General features: G+C 42.2%; 1 protein-coding gene across 1 annotated transcript in view; it reads left to right on the top strand.

Moving 5' to 3' along the window:
- The window catches only part of FBXO40 (F-box protein 40), a gene marked incomplete at its 5' end in the record, with an annotated part of 18,596 nt that extends 5,025 nt beyond the window's left edge, over positions 1–13,571 (top strand). The window contains 3 exons of the mRNA XM_015558476.1: positions 6,831–6,863; positions 7,752–9,665; positions 12,167–13,571. Of these exons, the coding sequence (XP_015413962.1) occupies positions 6,831–6,863; positions 7,752–9,665; positions 12,167–12,382 (2,163 nt within the window). The remainder of the gene's footprint in view (positions 1–6,830; positions 6,864–7,751; positions 9,666–12,166) is intronic.
- Between the last annotated feature and the right edge of the window lie 2,039 nt (positions 13,572–15,610).

Here is a 15,610-nt window from a genome sequence, read left to right as displayed (position 1 = left end):
CTCTTTTTTTTTTAAAAATATATTTTATTGATTTTTTACAGAGAGGAAGGGAGAGGGATAGAGAGTTAGAAACATCGCTGAGAGAGAAACATTAATCAGCTGCCTTCTGAACACCCCCTACTGGGGATGTGCCCAAAACCAAGGTACATGCCCTTGACTGGAATCAAACCTGGGACTCTTGAGTCCGCAGGCCAATGCTCCATCCACTGAGCCAAACCGGTTAGGACTGAAGGTGCTTCTTAATGAAGGGCATCCGAATCCTCTATGATTTGGGAGGAGTATATCTGTAGGTACCTTTCTGTGTCCTAACTGGAGGAGGAGAGGCCCTCCCCCCGATAGGCTCTACTCTTGGGTTTTCTTTCTTCCAAATCATGGGATGGCCCACATCATGTCTGTGGATCTCCAAGGGACAGACACAGTGTGATCTAGCAAACAGGACATGATCTGAAGCCAGATAAACTTAGGGATTTTTGTGCCTCAGAATCCTTGTCTGTAAACTGGAAATGGTAATACCCATCTCACAGGGTCATTGTGAGGATTAAGTGAGAGGTTATGTAAAAGTACATGTTAGGTGCTAGAATCTTGTTTCTCTTTCTCCATGACATCCAAAATTCAGAGAAAGTACTGAATCTAAGAAGTCAGACAAACACCCTGGAGGACAAGGATCCAGTCATTGCACTGGCATAGAGGTTAGGAGAACAGGGCATCTCATCTCCCAAGACAACCAATGATATATCTAATGTGATCAACTTGGGGTAACAACAATTGGTTCCAAATCAGGTGATCAATTAGCTGCTTAAGTTTTCCTGGTACTAAGAGGCATCCTAGGACTTGGGACTTTTAGTGATAAAACCAGGAGAGGCCCAGGCAAACCAGGGCCATTGGTCACTCAGCTTACCCAGCAATAATTAGACTGTCAGGAATTTTAGACTGTCCTTTATCTCAGTGAGAGAAATTTCCCCCAGATATACAACAGAAGGTTCAGATGTGATTCTGTATGTTCTTGGACGGTATTTACCTTTTTATATTTACCTGCCAAGCTTCTCCAAAGAGTCATCTTTACTCACTGTGCCTTTGTGCTCAGCACATGACCTTTCTCAAAGTCACTTATCTGGTGTAGCTCCAGAACCTCTGGAAGATCTTTAAATAGCAGCATTAACACACACACACACACTCACACACACACACACACACACACACACGTAGCATCTTTGTTGTCTACATGCAATCGTTTTTCTTTTCTTTTAAAGGGATATTTTCAAATAACTTCAAATAGATGGAGAGCAATAGGCTCCAACCACAAATATTTCCTGCTTCAATGTTATTGTTCCTAAGAATCATGCTTTATAAAGAATCATGCTGAAGGATAAAAAATGAGTGGGATTTGAGTTCATCACCACTGTCCTGCCAGCCAGACACATCCCTGCTACTGGGGCAGAGTACTCACTATACACGTGGAACTGTGTAGTTCTGTGTAGATCTTTGAACTATTTTCCTTTCCCAGAAACTGGGCTCCACTTTGTGGTAGAACCAGGCAAACAGATATGAAGTTGTAGTTTCCTTGTAGTTTCTTTCATACAGCCTTATTCCATTTGTGATCTGCCTCTTCTTTGCCGCCTAAAATCCGGCAGGGAACTCTGACTCATTCAGACTCCATTCTTATTAATTCATATATTTTATGACTAGAAAGCAGAGGGTCAGATTCTCCCAGGCGGGGCCCAGGACTTGCCAACACTAGAGTGTGTGCTTAATGGCTTTCCCCTCCCTTCCCAGCAAACACCATATTTTGAATGGCCAAGGGTCCCACAGCACAGCTGAAATGCCACATTTGCTCTGGCAAGAGCTCTGCATTGTCATCATTATTCCCAACCTCTTGGCAGCATTCGAGACTATGGCTCACCCTTTCCTTTATATCTGGGCCACGTACTGCTGACTCTTAACTCTCTGGTCTCTCATTCTTTGGCTCTACTTCTTCCTAATGTCTCCAAAGTGTCATACTTAGCTATGTACTTCAAAGCTCAGATTTCTATTTTGTGTTACTTCCCCATTTACGGCTTTCTCTCTGTCTCTTTTTCAAAAAAATTCTATTTCCATTTTTTTTTTACAGAGAGAGGGAGAGAGGAGAGAGAGAGAGAGAGAGAGAATATGGGTGAGAGAGAGAGAGAGAGATAATTGGTTGCCTTTCATACATGCCCCAACTGCAGATTGAACTTGTAACTTGGATATGTGCCTGACTGGGAATCGAACCTACCACCTTTGTTGTAAGAGATGGTGCTTCAATCAACTGAGCCATACCGGCAGGGCCTCTCTCATTTCTAAGTGGATAATTCTCAAATCTGCATCTCTACATTCTAACACCTCATCTTCCCATCCATGAGATCTGTCAGCACCTGAAGCAACTTGAGTTAAACTTGCTGGAACCATCCAGCTAGTGTGGTTCAGTGATTGAGCATTGACCTCTGAACCAGGAGGTCACAGTTCCTGGTCAGAGCACATGCCCAGATTGTGGGCTCAATCCCCAGTAGGGGGCATGCAGGAAGCAGCTGATTGATGATTCTCTTTCATCATTGATGTTTCTCCCTCTCCCATCCTCTCTCCAAAATCAATAATAATGTATAAAATATTTTTTAAAAACTTGCTGGATGTATCTTTCTTCCCAAAACAATTTCCACTTCAGAATTCTATTTTTCTCAGAATTATAGCCAATATTCTCTCTTCTTGGTTCTAAATCTTGGAATCAACTTTGATTCCTCTTCTTTCCTCATCTCCAGCCAGGAAAAAAAAAGTTAATTTTTCCTTGTAATGTCTCCTACCTGGTGCATCTTACCTATTTATACTGTCATCAGTCTTCTCCATCCAAGCGTCCCTCATATCATCTACATAGCAGTTTCTAACTCTAGGTCCTCCCACTTCATCCCTCCACTATGAGTTGACACATCAATTACAGTGTTAAGTGACTCCTTATTAAGTACCAAATAATTACAGATGCTTTAGCTTAATATTATGAATTTCCACAATAAGTCCACAATGGACATTTCCCCCCAAGAGTGATTTTGGAATGTAGCAGGAACCTACTGAAAGTTAAATTGTATGTTAAAAGATCCAGTAGCTGGACTCTTGAATCCAAAAGATATCCTCTGCCCGATCTTACTCTGCTCCATCTCAGTTCAGCCATCACAGCCTTTCATTCTTCTAACTTCCTCTCTGGATTTAACATCTTCATGTATCTTCTACTGGGCCCTGAACCTGGTTGATGTTCTGGCTTTCAACTTCTGATCTGCCTCCTGATCCAGGCTGGCTATTAGGGGTATAGAGCACTCTGGCATGATCCCTCCTTCACACTCAGCACTCCCAGTGCCCAAGAATCAGATGGGGAATGTGTTAGGAATGTAAATTCCAGAACACACCTCTCACTCAGGTCAGGGGTGTAGACAGCATCTATAGCAGTATTGTTCAATAGAACTTTCTATGAAAATGGAAATGCTCTATTCTGTGTTGTCCAATAGAGTAGCTACTAACCATATGTGGCTATTGAGCACTTGAAATGTAGTTAGTATTCCTAAGGCACTAAATTATTACTTTTATTTAATTTTTATCAATTTAAATTTAAATAGCCACATGTGACTGGCTACCATATTAACAATGCAGATCTATAATTTAACAAACACTGATTCTAATGAGCAACAGTGTTTAACAAACACTTTAACAAGCAGTCCAGGTGACCCTTATGTTCACTTACTGGCACATAGTAGGTAATCAACAAATGCTTATTGAATAAATGGATGCACAAATGAATACCTAAAAGAACCAGAATATAATTACCTTAAAATTTAAATCTGTCTTTTCTGAAAAAATTGAGGGGAACTTTCCCAGATTAAAAAGACTAAAAACACTAACAAAATGTAATAAATTGTATATATGACATTTTGGGGATATATGGAGAAACATGTTACATGATGTTACAAATTATTTTGTTTTCTTAGGTAAAATTATGTTATTACAATTACAAAGGAAAATGTCTTTATTCTTAGAAAATATATGCTGAGATACTTAGGGATGCTGTGAAGATATCAGCAACTTATTTTCAAGAGCTTTGGCCACAAATGTGTGATTGTGTGTGTATGGAGAGAGAGAGAGAGAGAGAGAGAGAGGAAGCAAAACTGGCAAATGTTAACAATTATTGAATCTAGGTAGAGTATACTTGGGTGTTTATTGTATATACTCGAGGCCTGGTGCATGAAATTTGTGCAGGGGGCAGGGCACTTGGTTCTCCAGCCTGGCCTGTGCCCTCTCACAGTGCGGGAGTCCCACAATCAATCTCCCCAAAGAGCTAGGCCCCGCCCACCCAACCAGGGCTCCTTGATGGATTGCCCCAAAGAGGTAGGCTCGAGCCGGGGGTCCTGCCCCTGGCGTCACCATGTAGTGCTGCCAGGACCTGCCTCTATGCTGCGCATGCAGCATCAAGTCCCCACCCACCCGCATGTGCCCGCTGCGCACACAGCCTCCTGATAATGGATTGTTACGGTGTTAGGGCATGAGGGCATCACGGTGTGAGGGCGTGATGACCACATAGGCTTTTATTAGTATAGAGTCTTTCTGTATATTTGAAAAAACAATTTTAAAGTTGAAGGAAAATTCACCCACAATGAATTGGCAAATCCTAAAAAAATAAAAATTTTAAATACTGCATTTCTTCTGACTGTTATAGCATAGTAAGAAGCTAGGAAAATTCCAAGACAAGTGGAATAGGGAAACTAAGACAAATAGTTAAATAGCAGTTTGCAGCCACCAAGTAAATCCTGTCTTTCCTAAACCAAGGACACTTAAGAGTAAATACTTTCTACTTCTCCTCCCCAACTAGAGGATAAATAGCTTAAATCTCCCTACTCGGGGAGAGAGAAAACAGAAATTCAATTAAGTGCCATTTGCCAACCACACCCAAGGACAGACAATTTAAGAGAATAAATCTCATCCTGACACATCAGCATAAAGCTGATGAATTTTCTATTGATCTTCCCCTAACACTTCTTCTAAACGTCCAGCCTTTAAAACCCCTGAAAATGGAGGTCCCAGGGCACTCTCCCTCCAGGGAGCAAGCGTAGGCCATTCCCTTTCCCCTCACCTGCCCCCACAGGCACATATCCCTTAACCTTTAAGGAACCCCATAAGACTTGAAACCAGGGGAGCAATAGGCAGCAGCAGCTCATCCTGGTCTAAGCCCCTGAACCTGTCTCCAAGGCCCCCTTTTCTTTGACTTCCCAGTGAGCCAAAGCGGCCCAGCCTGGGTTCCCTTGCTGCTTTTTCTATGCCAGTGATGGCGAACCTATGACACGCGTGTCAGAGGTGACACGCGAACTCATTTTTTTGTTAAATAGCATTTAAATATATAAAATAAATATCAAAAATATAAGTCTTTGTTTTACTATGGTTGCAAATATCAAAAAAATTTCTATATGTGACATGGCACCAGAGTTAAGTTAGGATTTTTCAAAATGCTGACACACTGAGCTCAAAAGGTTCGCCATCACTGTTCTATGCCCAGTTTCACTGTCCTAGGTGTGTTTTTGCTGAGGCCAATAAATTCTTGCTTGTTTTTCTACTTTTTGTCTCTTGATTGAAATCTTTCCTTCAAGAAGACAAGAACTGAGGTCTCCTCATCTTGACAGTAACATGACTTTTGGGTGCTAACCCCTTCCCAGACCGACACAGTACTGAAATTATGCTAATTCTCTAGGCCAGGTGTTGCAAAGTGGCAACCACAGATCTATGTAGGCTGCATACATGTTTTTCCTTGGTCCAAATAGAGGTTTTTAAAAAAATTAGTTGCCAACATTTAAAATTTCAAGAATTTTTATCTTGACATATTATGTAATAAAATGTTTGTAACATAATAAAATATAAAATACTTAAAATAGCAAACATGTATAGGTAACTTCCTATCAGACATGTACTATCCCAAGAGTTTCAGGTACTGTATTTAATTAATTTGTTCCTCACAATTGGTAGGTACTACTATTTTTGTCCCTTTACAGATGGGGAAAGTGATGAATAAAGAGGTTAAGTAACTTTCCCAAAGTCTCATAGCTATGACTTCTAGTACCAGGGTGAAATCCCATGCTATCTGCCTCATAACCACTACACATACCACCACTTTAAAAAAATCTACATCCCTCATTTCTCTGGGAAAATCAGAAGATCTGGAAACACATTCCCACCTGGGACCAACTGACAAGAGCCCAAAAGCTACATTCCCCTGAAGGCAGGGTAACTTCCATTTGCCACAGTCCCCACTGCTTCTGGGGCCTTAGGGGTTTGGCTCTGCTCTAGCCACAGCACAGCTGAATACACCAGTGAGTGACACGTGACAGATATTTCACCCGTGCACTGCCCAGATTAAGCCAGATGTCAGGCAACCCTCTATGTGGACATGACGCCCCAGTTTCATGAGAAGATTGGATGGTGTCGAAGTGGAATGTCAGGATAATTGTTGGTAGATAGTGGAAAAAAGTTACAAGAAGCATAAGTTACACACCACATGGTTGGCAAGAAGGCCCCATCAGAGGGCAGTGTGGGTCAGTTGAAAAGAGCATAGATTAGGGTGCCCTGGGTTGGGACCTGATTTCATCACTTAGCTGCTAGACAACCTTGGACAAGCTATTTAACTTCTCTGGCTTCCATTTCCTTGACTATAAAATGGGGCAATGGCACCTTTGGGGTGGTAGAAGGAATTAAATTAGAGAGAGTATGTGAAGTCCCTTTGGCCCCTGTTAATATAAATAACCAAAATTCTTACTAATCATTCATATTTGTATTTTTATATTTTCCCCTAGAGTTACAAAGCAAGAAGAAATTCAGAAGCTATGGTAAGTATTAAGTTCTTCTTGGATCTTTACGTATTAGGGGTCCAGGTCTGGCTTTATTTAGCCTGTAGCCTAAGCAGCTGGCATACTTGTCCTTATGGTTTGATGATCTTTATTGGCTTTTTGCCAAACCAGGGCTGCTAGAGCAGAACCTGGAAGAAATGGATATGGAGCAGGAGAAAAATCAGAGAGCTAAGAAAGATTTGTGAGCAAAGATTTTTAGTAAACCTTTAAAAATAAAAAGCAAAAAAATGCAGCAATAATGTAAGTGACTAACAATTTCTTCATTCAGTGTATTATTGAGTACCTATAATGGTCCAGGCCCAGTGACAGGTGCTAGAGATGCAGATGTAGACAACACCAGACATGGCCCTGTCCTCCCAGCATGTCCCCTGGTGGTAGCTGGTTAAATGAATGAAAGCACTTTCATTCTGGAATGTACACTGCCATTATGAAGAAAGTTTATAGAGAATAATTAATAAAACAGCCTAGTCTCATGCTATAGTAGCAAGTTAAAAAGCAGGATGCAAAACTGCATTCACAGTATTAACTGTGTACTATAAATCACCCATAATCCACAACTTAAAAATAATAATTGTCAACATTGAACATCATTGCATTTAGCACTGGTTTATTTCCTATTCTAAACACCTCTATTATATACATAAAATGAACATACGGAAAAGAGCAGTATAGTTATTATTTCTGGATTGTGGGATTATGAGTGATTTTTTGCTTTTTCTCTATGATGTTCTATACTTTCCAAGGTTCCTATCAGAAGCACGTATAAACAGGAAATAAGTCCATTAAAAACACAGTCACAGTCACACATAGAGCTTCTCTCCCAGCATTCATTTGTCTTCTCTTCCCCTTGGCCTTTGGTTTTTCCAGGGCAAGGCACGCAGGCCTCCACCAGGACAGCACAGGCATTGTGAGAGATGCTTCAACCGTCACTGCCACATTCCCGTGGAGCCCAATGTCTCCTGCATGGTGATAAACTGCCGCCTGTCCTGTGGTGCCACCTTCCACATGTGCAAAGAGGCAGAGCATGAGCTCCTCTGCCCTTTAGAGCAGGTTCCATGCCTCAACTCTGAATATGGTTGCCCCCTTTCCATGTCCCGCCACAAGCTGGCCAAGCACCTGCAGGTGTGTCCCGCCAGCGTGGTCTGCTGCTCCATGGAGTGGAACCGCTGGCCAAATGTGGACTCCGAAACACCCCTTCATAAGAACATCATGAAAGAGACCCCCAGCGAGGAGTGTTTGGACACAGCCCTGGCCCTCCAGGACCAGAAGGTCCTTTTCAGATCTTTGAAAATGGTAGAACTTTTCCCAGAAACTAGAGAGCCCACGGAGGAGGAACCTACTATGAATGGTGAAGCCAGCTGGGAAGAAATGGGAGGAGCGGTGGGTGGAGCAAATGCTGGTTTAGTGCCACATAGCTCCCAGTCGGCCACTAAAGAAGAGATGACAGAACTGAGTCAAGAAGAACTCCAGGTGTTGGCCAAAACCAAAGAAGGGATGGACCTGGACAAGTTTAGCAAGTGGGAAAATATTTTCAGCAAAGAGCATGCAGCCTCTGCTTTAACAAACTCATCAGCGAGCTGTGAGAACAAGAGCAGTAATGGCCCAGGGAAAGAACAGATTTCCGTCACCAATAACATGATAGGAGAGGCCAGTGCCGAAGAGAAAGAATCACAGGAGAACCAGAGACAGCAGGACTATCATGCAGCTATGGAAACAACAGGGCTTGCCCCTTGGCAGGATGGTGTTCTGGAGAGACTGAAGTCGGCTGTGGATGCAAAGGACTATAATATGTATCTGGTGCACAATGGGAGGATGCTTATCCACTTCGGTCAGATGCCTGCTTGTACGCCTAAGGAGAAAGACTTTGTTTATGGCAACCTAGAGGCTCAGGAAGTGAAGACTGTATATACCTTCAAAGTTCCTGTGAGCTACTGTGGGAAGCGGGCTCGTGTTGGAGATGCCATGTTGAGTTGTAAGCCAAGTGAACACAAGGCAGTAGACACTTCAGACTTAGGGATCACTGTGGAGGACCTGCCCAAATCAGATCTCATCAAGACCACCCTCCTGTGTGCTTTGGAAAGAGAACTCAAAGGTCACGTCATCTCTGAATCCAGGAGCATTGACGGGCTATTCATGGATTTTGCTACCCAGACATACAATTTTGAGCCAGAACAGTTTTCCTCTGGAACAGTGCTGGCTGACCTCCTAACCACTGCCAACCCAGAGGGGCTCCATGTGGAGCTCCACAGTGAGTGTGTGACCAGGAGACACAACAAGAGCAGCTCTGCCTTCACTTTCACCTGCAACAAATTCTTCAGGAGGGATGAATTCCCCCTGCATTTCAAGAATGTCCACACTGACATTCAGTCATGTCTCGATGGCTGGTTCCAGCATCGGTGCCCCCTCGCCTACTTGGGATGTACATTTATTCAAAACCATTTCCGTCCCCCAGGGCAAAAGGCAAAATTGATCTATAGTCAAGAGCTCAAGACCTTTGCCATCAAGCCGGAGGTTGCTTCAGAGCTGAATGAGGGAAGGAAGAACAACCATCTCTCAGGCCCTAGAGGAAAAGGCCAAAATTCTCTAACCAGCCTGCCCTTGGAGATTTTGCAGTACATTGCTGGGTTCTTGGACAGCATCAGCCTGTCCCAGCTCTCCCAGGTGTCTGTGCTGATGAGGAATATCTGTGCCACTTTGTTACAAGAGCCAGGGATGGTCCTCCTGCAATGGAAGAAGAAGAAGTATTCCCATGGAGACACCTCCTGGAGAGTCCACAAAGAGGCAAGTAAACACTCATCCATTCATTCAATAAATATTTAAGAGCCTTTTGTGTGACAAACACTGTACTAGACACTGGGATTCTACTAAGTTACTGGGAATAAGACATAATTCCTGAGCTCAAGGTCAGTCCACCAGGCAAGACAGACTGATAAACATATTAATGGCAATACAAATGGCAGTGCCTGTTTATCTCTATGTATGTGTCCTGGATATCTTCTGTGTGCTCCAATGATCCATTCTCCAACCTTCTCCACCAAGATCTGCCTGCTCTCCGACCCCCCACAGGAGGCTTATCTCTATAGATTGCCTCAACTGGTTCCCTTGCATTTCAGCTTCCAGTTAGGTTAACCTAATGGGCGTGTGTCAGCAGGAGATGGGTAGGAGGGAGGGAGAAGAGTGAGGTTGACATTTCTATTCTTCTGGCTTCCTCCCTGCATGCATTCTCCCTCCCTGACACTTCGCAGTGGAAATGTCTCTCCACTGTAGGTGGTTATGTCAGATGGCTCTTTCCACATGATGACTCATTCTGGTCCAATGATCTCCCTTCTTCTTCCCTTTCAAGTCTGGATACTGCACTATTTCTTGTGGCTTTCCTAAACCATGTCCACAGTTTGTATATTATTTCTTTAAAAAAATACCCTTCAAATGACCCCATTTGAATGTGCCATCTGTTTCCTGCCTGGACTCTGATTGACACTGGAGCCAACAAATTCCCCTCAGTCCCATGTCAACTATATTTTAAACTATGCCTTTGTTAAGGCAATTTGAAGATAAATAAGTTCTTAAATAATTTGCTCCATGACTTCCCCTAGTTCAAATGCTTATTGAAGTTTTCAAAAAACAAAACAATAACAACCTGCTATATATATCAAATGTGTTCCTCTTCCCCCCCACCCCCAGTCAGTTTATACTTGCTTAACTGTATTATAACTTCTATCACCTTACTTTCACTTCTTGTACCATACAGAAGTGAAACTCCTAGTTCATTGTATCCAAAATGACCTTAGCATACTTTCTCATGGTAAATATGTTGGTTATATGAACCACAAATTTATGTGCCCATTGAGGTGAATAATTTCATAATTTCACAGTTGAGTTTCTTCCCAATATGTGGGTGTGTGCAAACTGGCATTGGGGAGTTAGAGTTGTTTACATCTATATTTATTAAATATGTCTAAAACATTGTGTATATTTACTATTATTTATTCCCTGAGCAGTCTTCTTCAAAAATTGAGATTCTTTCTTCCTATATACCCATGCCTACATCCATGTGTTAAGTAAACACTGACTGCCGCCCAACCATGTGCTAGAAATAAGCACAAATGAGACTAAAGCCCTGCCCTTTGGGAGTTGTATACTCTAGAATTGCCTAGTATCTTTCTCTGTAAAATCAGATGCAAATAATTTAATTTACTTACTAGAAATTCCATTATTTTTTGGCCCATGTTTGTTCGCAATTAAATGATAACTGCCCATTCTTGGATATTGTTTGGAATAAACTAATTTCCTTGCAGAAAGAAAAAAAGAGAATTTAGTTGGAGCATCCTTTAACTCCAACTAAATTCTCTTTCTAGAGTTAAAATGGCTCTTTAAAGTAAAAGGGAAATTGTTCAAGATTCTAGAAAGCACTTTTCTTACATAGGAACAATGGCAATAAACTGGGGGTGAAGTGGTCAGATTAAAATGATACCAGGTTATGCCTACTCACGTAGCCAGATTTTAAAACTAGGAACTTTGCCACCACATTCTAGGTAGAAAGGCCAGAGGATGTTTGAGTACCAGACACCTAGATTTCTACTAAGATTTCTGTTCTAAGCTTTCTTATATGTTATAATACTTTTAGTTTCAAATGCCAGAATACCAACTTAAAGTGACGTAAACAATAAAGGGAATTCATTGGCCCCCAAATAACTAAAAAGTCCAAAGGGAATAGCTTCAGGTAAGGCTGGATCTAGCAGCTCAAGAAAAACAAATGGTGTTTTTCTTTCCTTTTTAAATTTCTACTTTCTTAATAATGGCTCCATTCTAAGACATAGGGTTCCTTGGTGGCTCCTGGTGGCTGCTAGCAACTCCTAAAACTGCTGTTTCCTAGTTCAAGTGCAGAGGAGAAAAAAGAATCTGCTTCTTAATATCTCAACATAAAAAAAAAGTTCTGGAGTTGAGTCTCATTGAAACTAATTGTACTGATTTGAACTATCTGTCTATTCTGGAACTTGTGTGTGTGTGTGTGTGTGTGTGTGGTGATGGGCGGTCAATATGCAGATTAATATTAGTCATTCCAGCACAACTGCATGACTGGCTAGGAAGATTATCAGTTTGAAGGGGGAACTAGGGATTGGGTGCTAGAAAGGAGCTAATTAAGTGTCTGCAGCAGCCACTAACCACCCCCTGGAAGCTGAGACCAGGAAAAATAGAAAGGCATTTCCTTACATCCTTCAAATAAAGCTAGCCTGAGGGTATTGTCCCAATGTTCACTTTTGAGCTTCTGTCTTTCCCAACAGATCTGGCAATTCAGCAGCCTCTTCTCTAAGATCAACAGCTGGGAATTTAATGAAGTCACCTCCATGTCCGAGCACCTGAAGACATGTCCTTTCAATGTTGTAGAGCACAAGACTGACCCAATTCTTTTGACCAGCATGTGTCAGCCCCAGGAGCAGGCCCGAGAGAGCTTGGTCACCACCTTCAGAGCCAGACCACAAGGAAGACAACGCAACTAAAGATTCAGATACCACCATTCTTGAATTTCTCCTAAGAGTTACTGAAAGTAGGACAGAGAGTGGCTTGGGGAACTTCCCTCTGTAAACTGCATATAGGCTTATCTGGGTGTATTAGAACATGCATTGTCCTTCAAGGTCTAAGAATTCCCTAAACCCTGCCTTGTACAATTGCTATCGTACCATATTGATGACTTACTTCCTTTCCTTTTTTATTTCTAAGATAAATCAGGTTGAAGAGAGAGGTAACAAGGTCATTGAGGAAGATAAGCCCCATTTCTTAGAAATGAGAGAGCAATGAATTCCATAACCAGTATAGGCCTGTGCTTTTATTGGGGGTGGGAGGTCAGTTTATAAGCACGTTCAGATTTGTGGGGCAGGCAATACAGGGATGTGGACTAAGGTGCCGGTCCTCCATGGTGAAGGGCTCACAGTTTGAAGGTTCTGGGGCTGGAGTTGTCTTGACATTCAAGCCCAGGGCTGTTGTTAGTTGCCCCACTGCCCCTAAGCCAAGACAGTCTGAACACAGCCCTACAGAATAGAGACCTTGGCTGAGCATAGTAGCCTTGAAGAGACCACAAACCAGAGGATAAAAGGCAGAAATTAGGTCAGAGAGTTTGTTGTGCAGAATCTTGGCAACATATAAGAAAACCTTGAAAAGTGAAGAGTCCATAAGACACAATACTCATGGAGAAAATTAGGGCAAAAAGCCTCAAGCCTACATCTAAACATTTTAATTATGACTTAAGAGTCAAGGTTCTTTTCTTCTGAAAACGATAGGTCTGGATTATGAAGAACATTGCATAGCCCAGCACCAGCACCCACTGCAGGTCCTGCGGCACCAGTCACCAGGTCCTAGACACCACCTGAGTAACTCAGGGATCTTAGGAAGGAAGTCATGGAACAATAGTGGTTCCCTGCCATTGTTCCTACATATCATTGGCCGTCTTCAGGTGTCAAAAATGGGTGACACTGCTAGTTTTGGGTAACAAACAGTGAAACTCATGAGAACAAAACTAAAAAAAAAATACACAATTGAAACTGACTTCCCCTAAAGCAGGGTTTCTGGTAACTGCTGACATTGTGCACTGAATAAATCTTTGTCATGAGGGACTGTCCTGTGTGTCATATGACATCTTGCAGCATCCTTAGCCTCTAGCCATAGTACACCCACAGCTGTAACAACCAAAATTGTCTCCAGACATTGTTAAATATCCTCTGAGTCACTCCTGGTTGAGAACCACTGCCCTAAAAGATGACAAATCAGTGGCAGTAAGTTAGGATCAGCTGTTTAGTATAGCAAAATCTTCTCTCACACATAGTGACTTCATCAGCTCCATATTTACTAAGTAGGTTAGACACATGGAGATATTAACTTGTGAATCGAATCAAGTGGAGCTGGTTTGTTTGGTGTGCTTGTATGCCCTGGGGTTATGTTCAAAAGCAGATTCCTTCAGCTCTCTACCAGTGTAGCTGAAGCCAGGAAAGTGAAGCTACTTATCTTGTGTTTACATCCCTCTCACTTTAATTGGTGCCATTTTCTCAATCCTAGCAGCCCTTAAACAAGTGAGAAAGAAGGGAAAGGAAGTCAGACTCTGTGGGCAAGTAGAGAACAAAGAATTTAGTCAACAATAACAACAAAAATGAGGCTAGTTTATCTGGATGCTTCTTGTTGCCTGGATCTCTCTCTGAACATGGTCTGAAGCTGGTGTAGATGAAGTAGGTGGCACCTCTGAGAAGAGTCAAGAAGCATTTGAGCAAGTCCCAGAACAGAAGTATGCTCATCTTTTCATTAGAATATGCCACTTGATACTATTCGGTTATGTAACTCATTCTTATGGTTTGGTTTATATTGCACATTTGTATATAAGGCAACATTTTCTAAAAATATAGTGTGTGAGCTAATATTTTATTCAGTGAAGATGAGTAACTAGAAACAAATAAACACTAAAGTGGGAAGGGTAGGAGAAGGGAGATTTCTTCAAGTATCAATTCCATGTATTTTGGCTCAAGTCCTTATATGAAAAAAGAAAGCTCCTAGGGTCCATTCTGGGTCTTTCATTTTACTAGAAGAAAAGAAAGAAAGGGGAGCCAAGGGAGATACAGATTAGGGGCTACTGTTAGATGGGAGAGAAGTATAGAGAAAGTAAGAGAGCAGAGGCCTTTCCCTTTGCAATCTGGGTGGGTGGGGGCAGGCAGGGCTCAGGGAGCAATCTGGACAGTGCCACACTGCTCTGTGGGCTGCACAGTTTCTGTCACAATTTACTTTCCTTGTTGCTGCCTTCACAGCAATATTGAATCAATCAACATCATCAAACACATTTTGTAAGATATCTAATTGTACATATTGCAGAAAAGCAGGATACCGCAGTATATGCACTAGTTTATACAAACAAGCACATTTTATGGTGAGAGGGCAGTTGGAGCAAAAGGAAAACCTTTTATGAGACTGAATTAGGCAGAAGATGATTTGGTTAGTGAGGTAAGGCTGTAGTGAGTAGCGTGGGCAGCAAGCGTTATCTGACAGAGGCAAGACGGTTAGACATGGCTTCAGACTGAGAAGCACTGAGGGGAGTGGAAAGGGACAGTGTACCCAGGAATAGGAGCCTGGATGGAAGATGTCTACGAGGAGAGCCTTGATGAGTATCACCACCAAGATAATCAGTTCAGAGTAGAAATCAGCCAAAGTGGAGGGAGAGGTTTGGAGAACTGAGGCAGTTCTGTAAAATTGTTGCTTTAATAGAACAGGGGTCTGAAAAAGAAGTTTCTGTCTTAAAATAAAGGGAAAAGTCTAAAAAACAAGGAGGGACTTGGAGAAGTAACCAGAAAACCACTGTAAAATTCTGATCTGTGTGTGATGGTAAATAAAACTGAAGTGAAGAAGGGGGTTGTGTATATCTATGATGGCTTACCTTTGTGTCCTGGAAATCCCAACATCTCTATAAGCAGAAATAAAAGCTGCTTTGCACTCTGAAAGGCTAACTGGATGAACTTTGTAAGGTAGGACTAGAGACAGATCTGTGATTCACTGGCATAGAAGTCATTGTGAAAACAAAGGAGTGTATGTCTTAAAGAAAAGCCAGGGAATAAGCCTGAGGGACATAGTCCTCCCAGCACGTGGGCAGCTCACAGCTATAGGAAGTCCTGGAGCATCTGGGGAGCTCGGTCACCAATCCTAGCTGCACTCTCTTCATCTTTGAAAGTTGGGTTCAACTTCTGATACTGGTTATA

The sequence above is a fragment of the Myotis davidii genome, unplaced genomic scaffold (genome assembly GCF_000327345.1).
Source record: "Myotis davidii unplaced genomic scaffold, ASM32734v1 scaffold292, whole genome shotgun sequence".
NCBI lineage: Eukaryota > Metazoa > Chordata > Mammalia > Chiroptera > Vespertilionidae > Myotis > Myotis davidii.
This window is presented reverse-complemented; position numbering and strand designations above follow the sequence as displayed.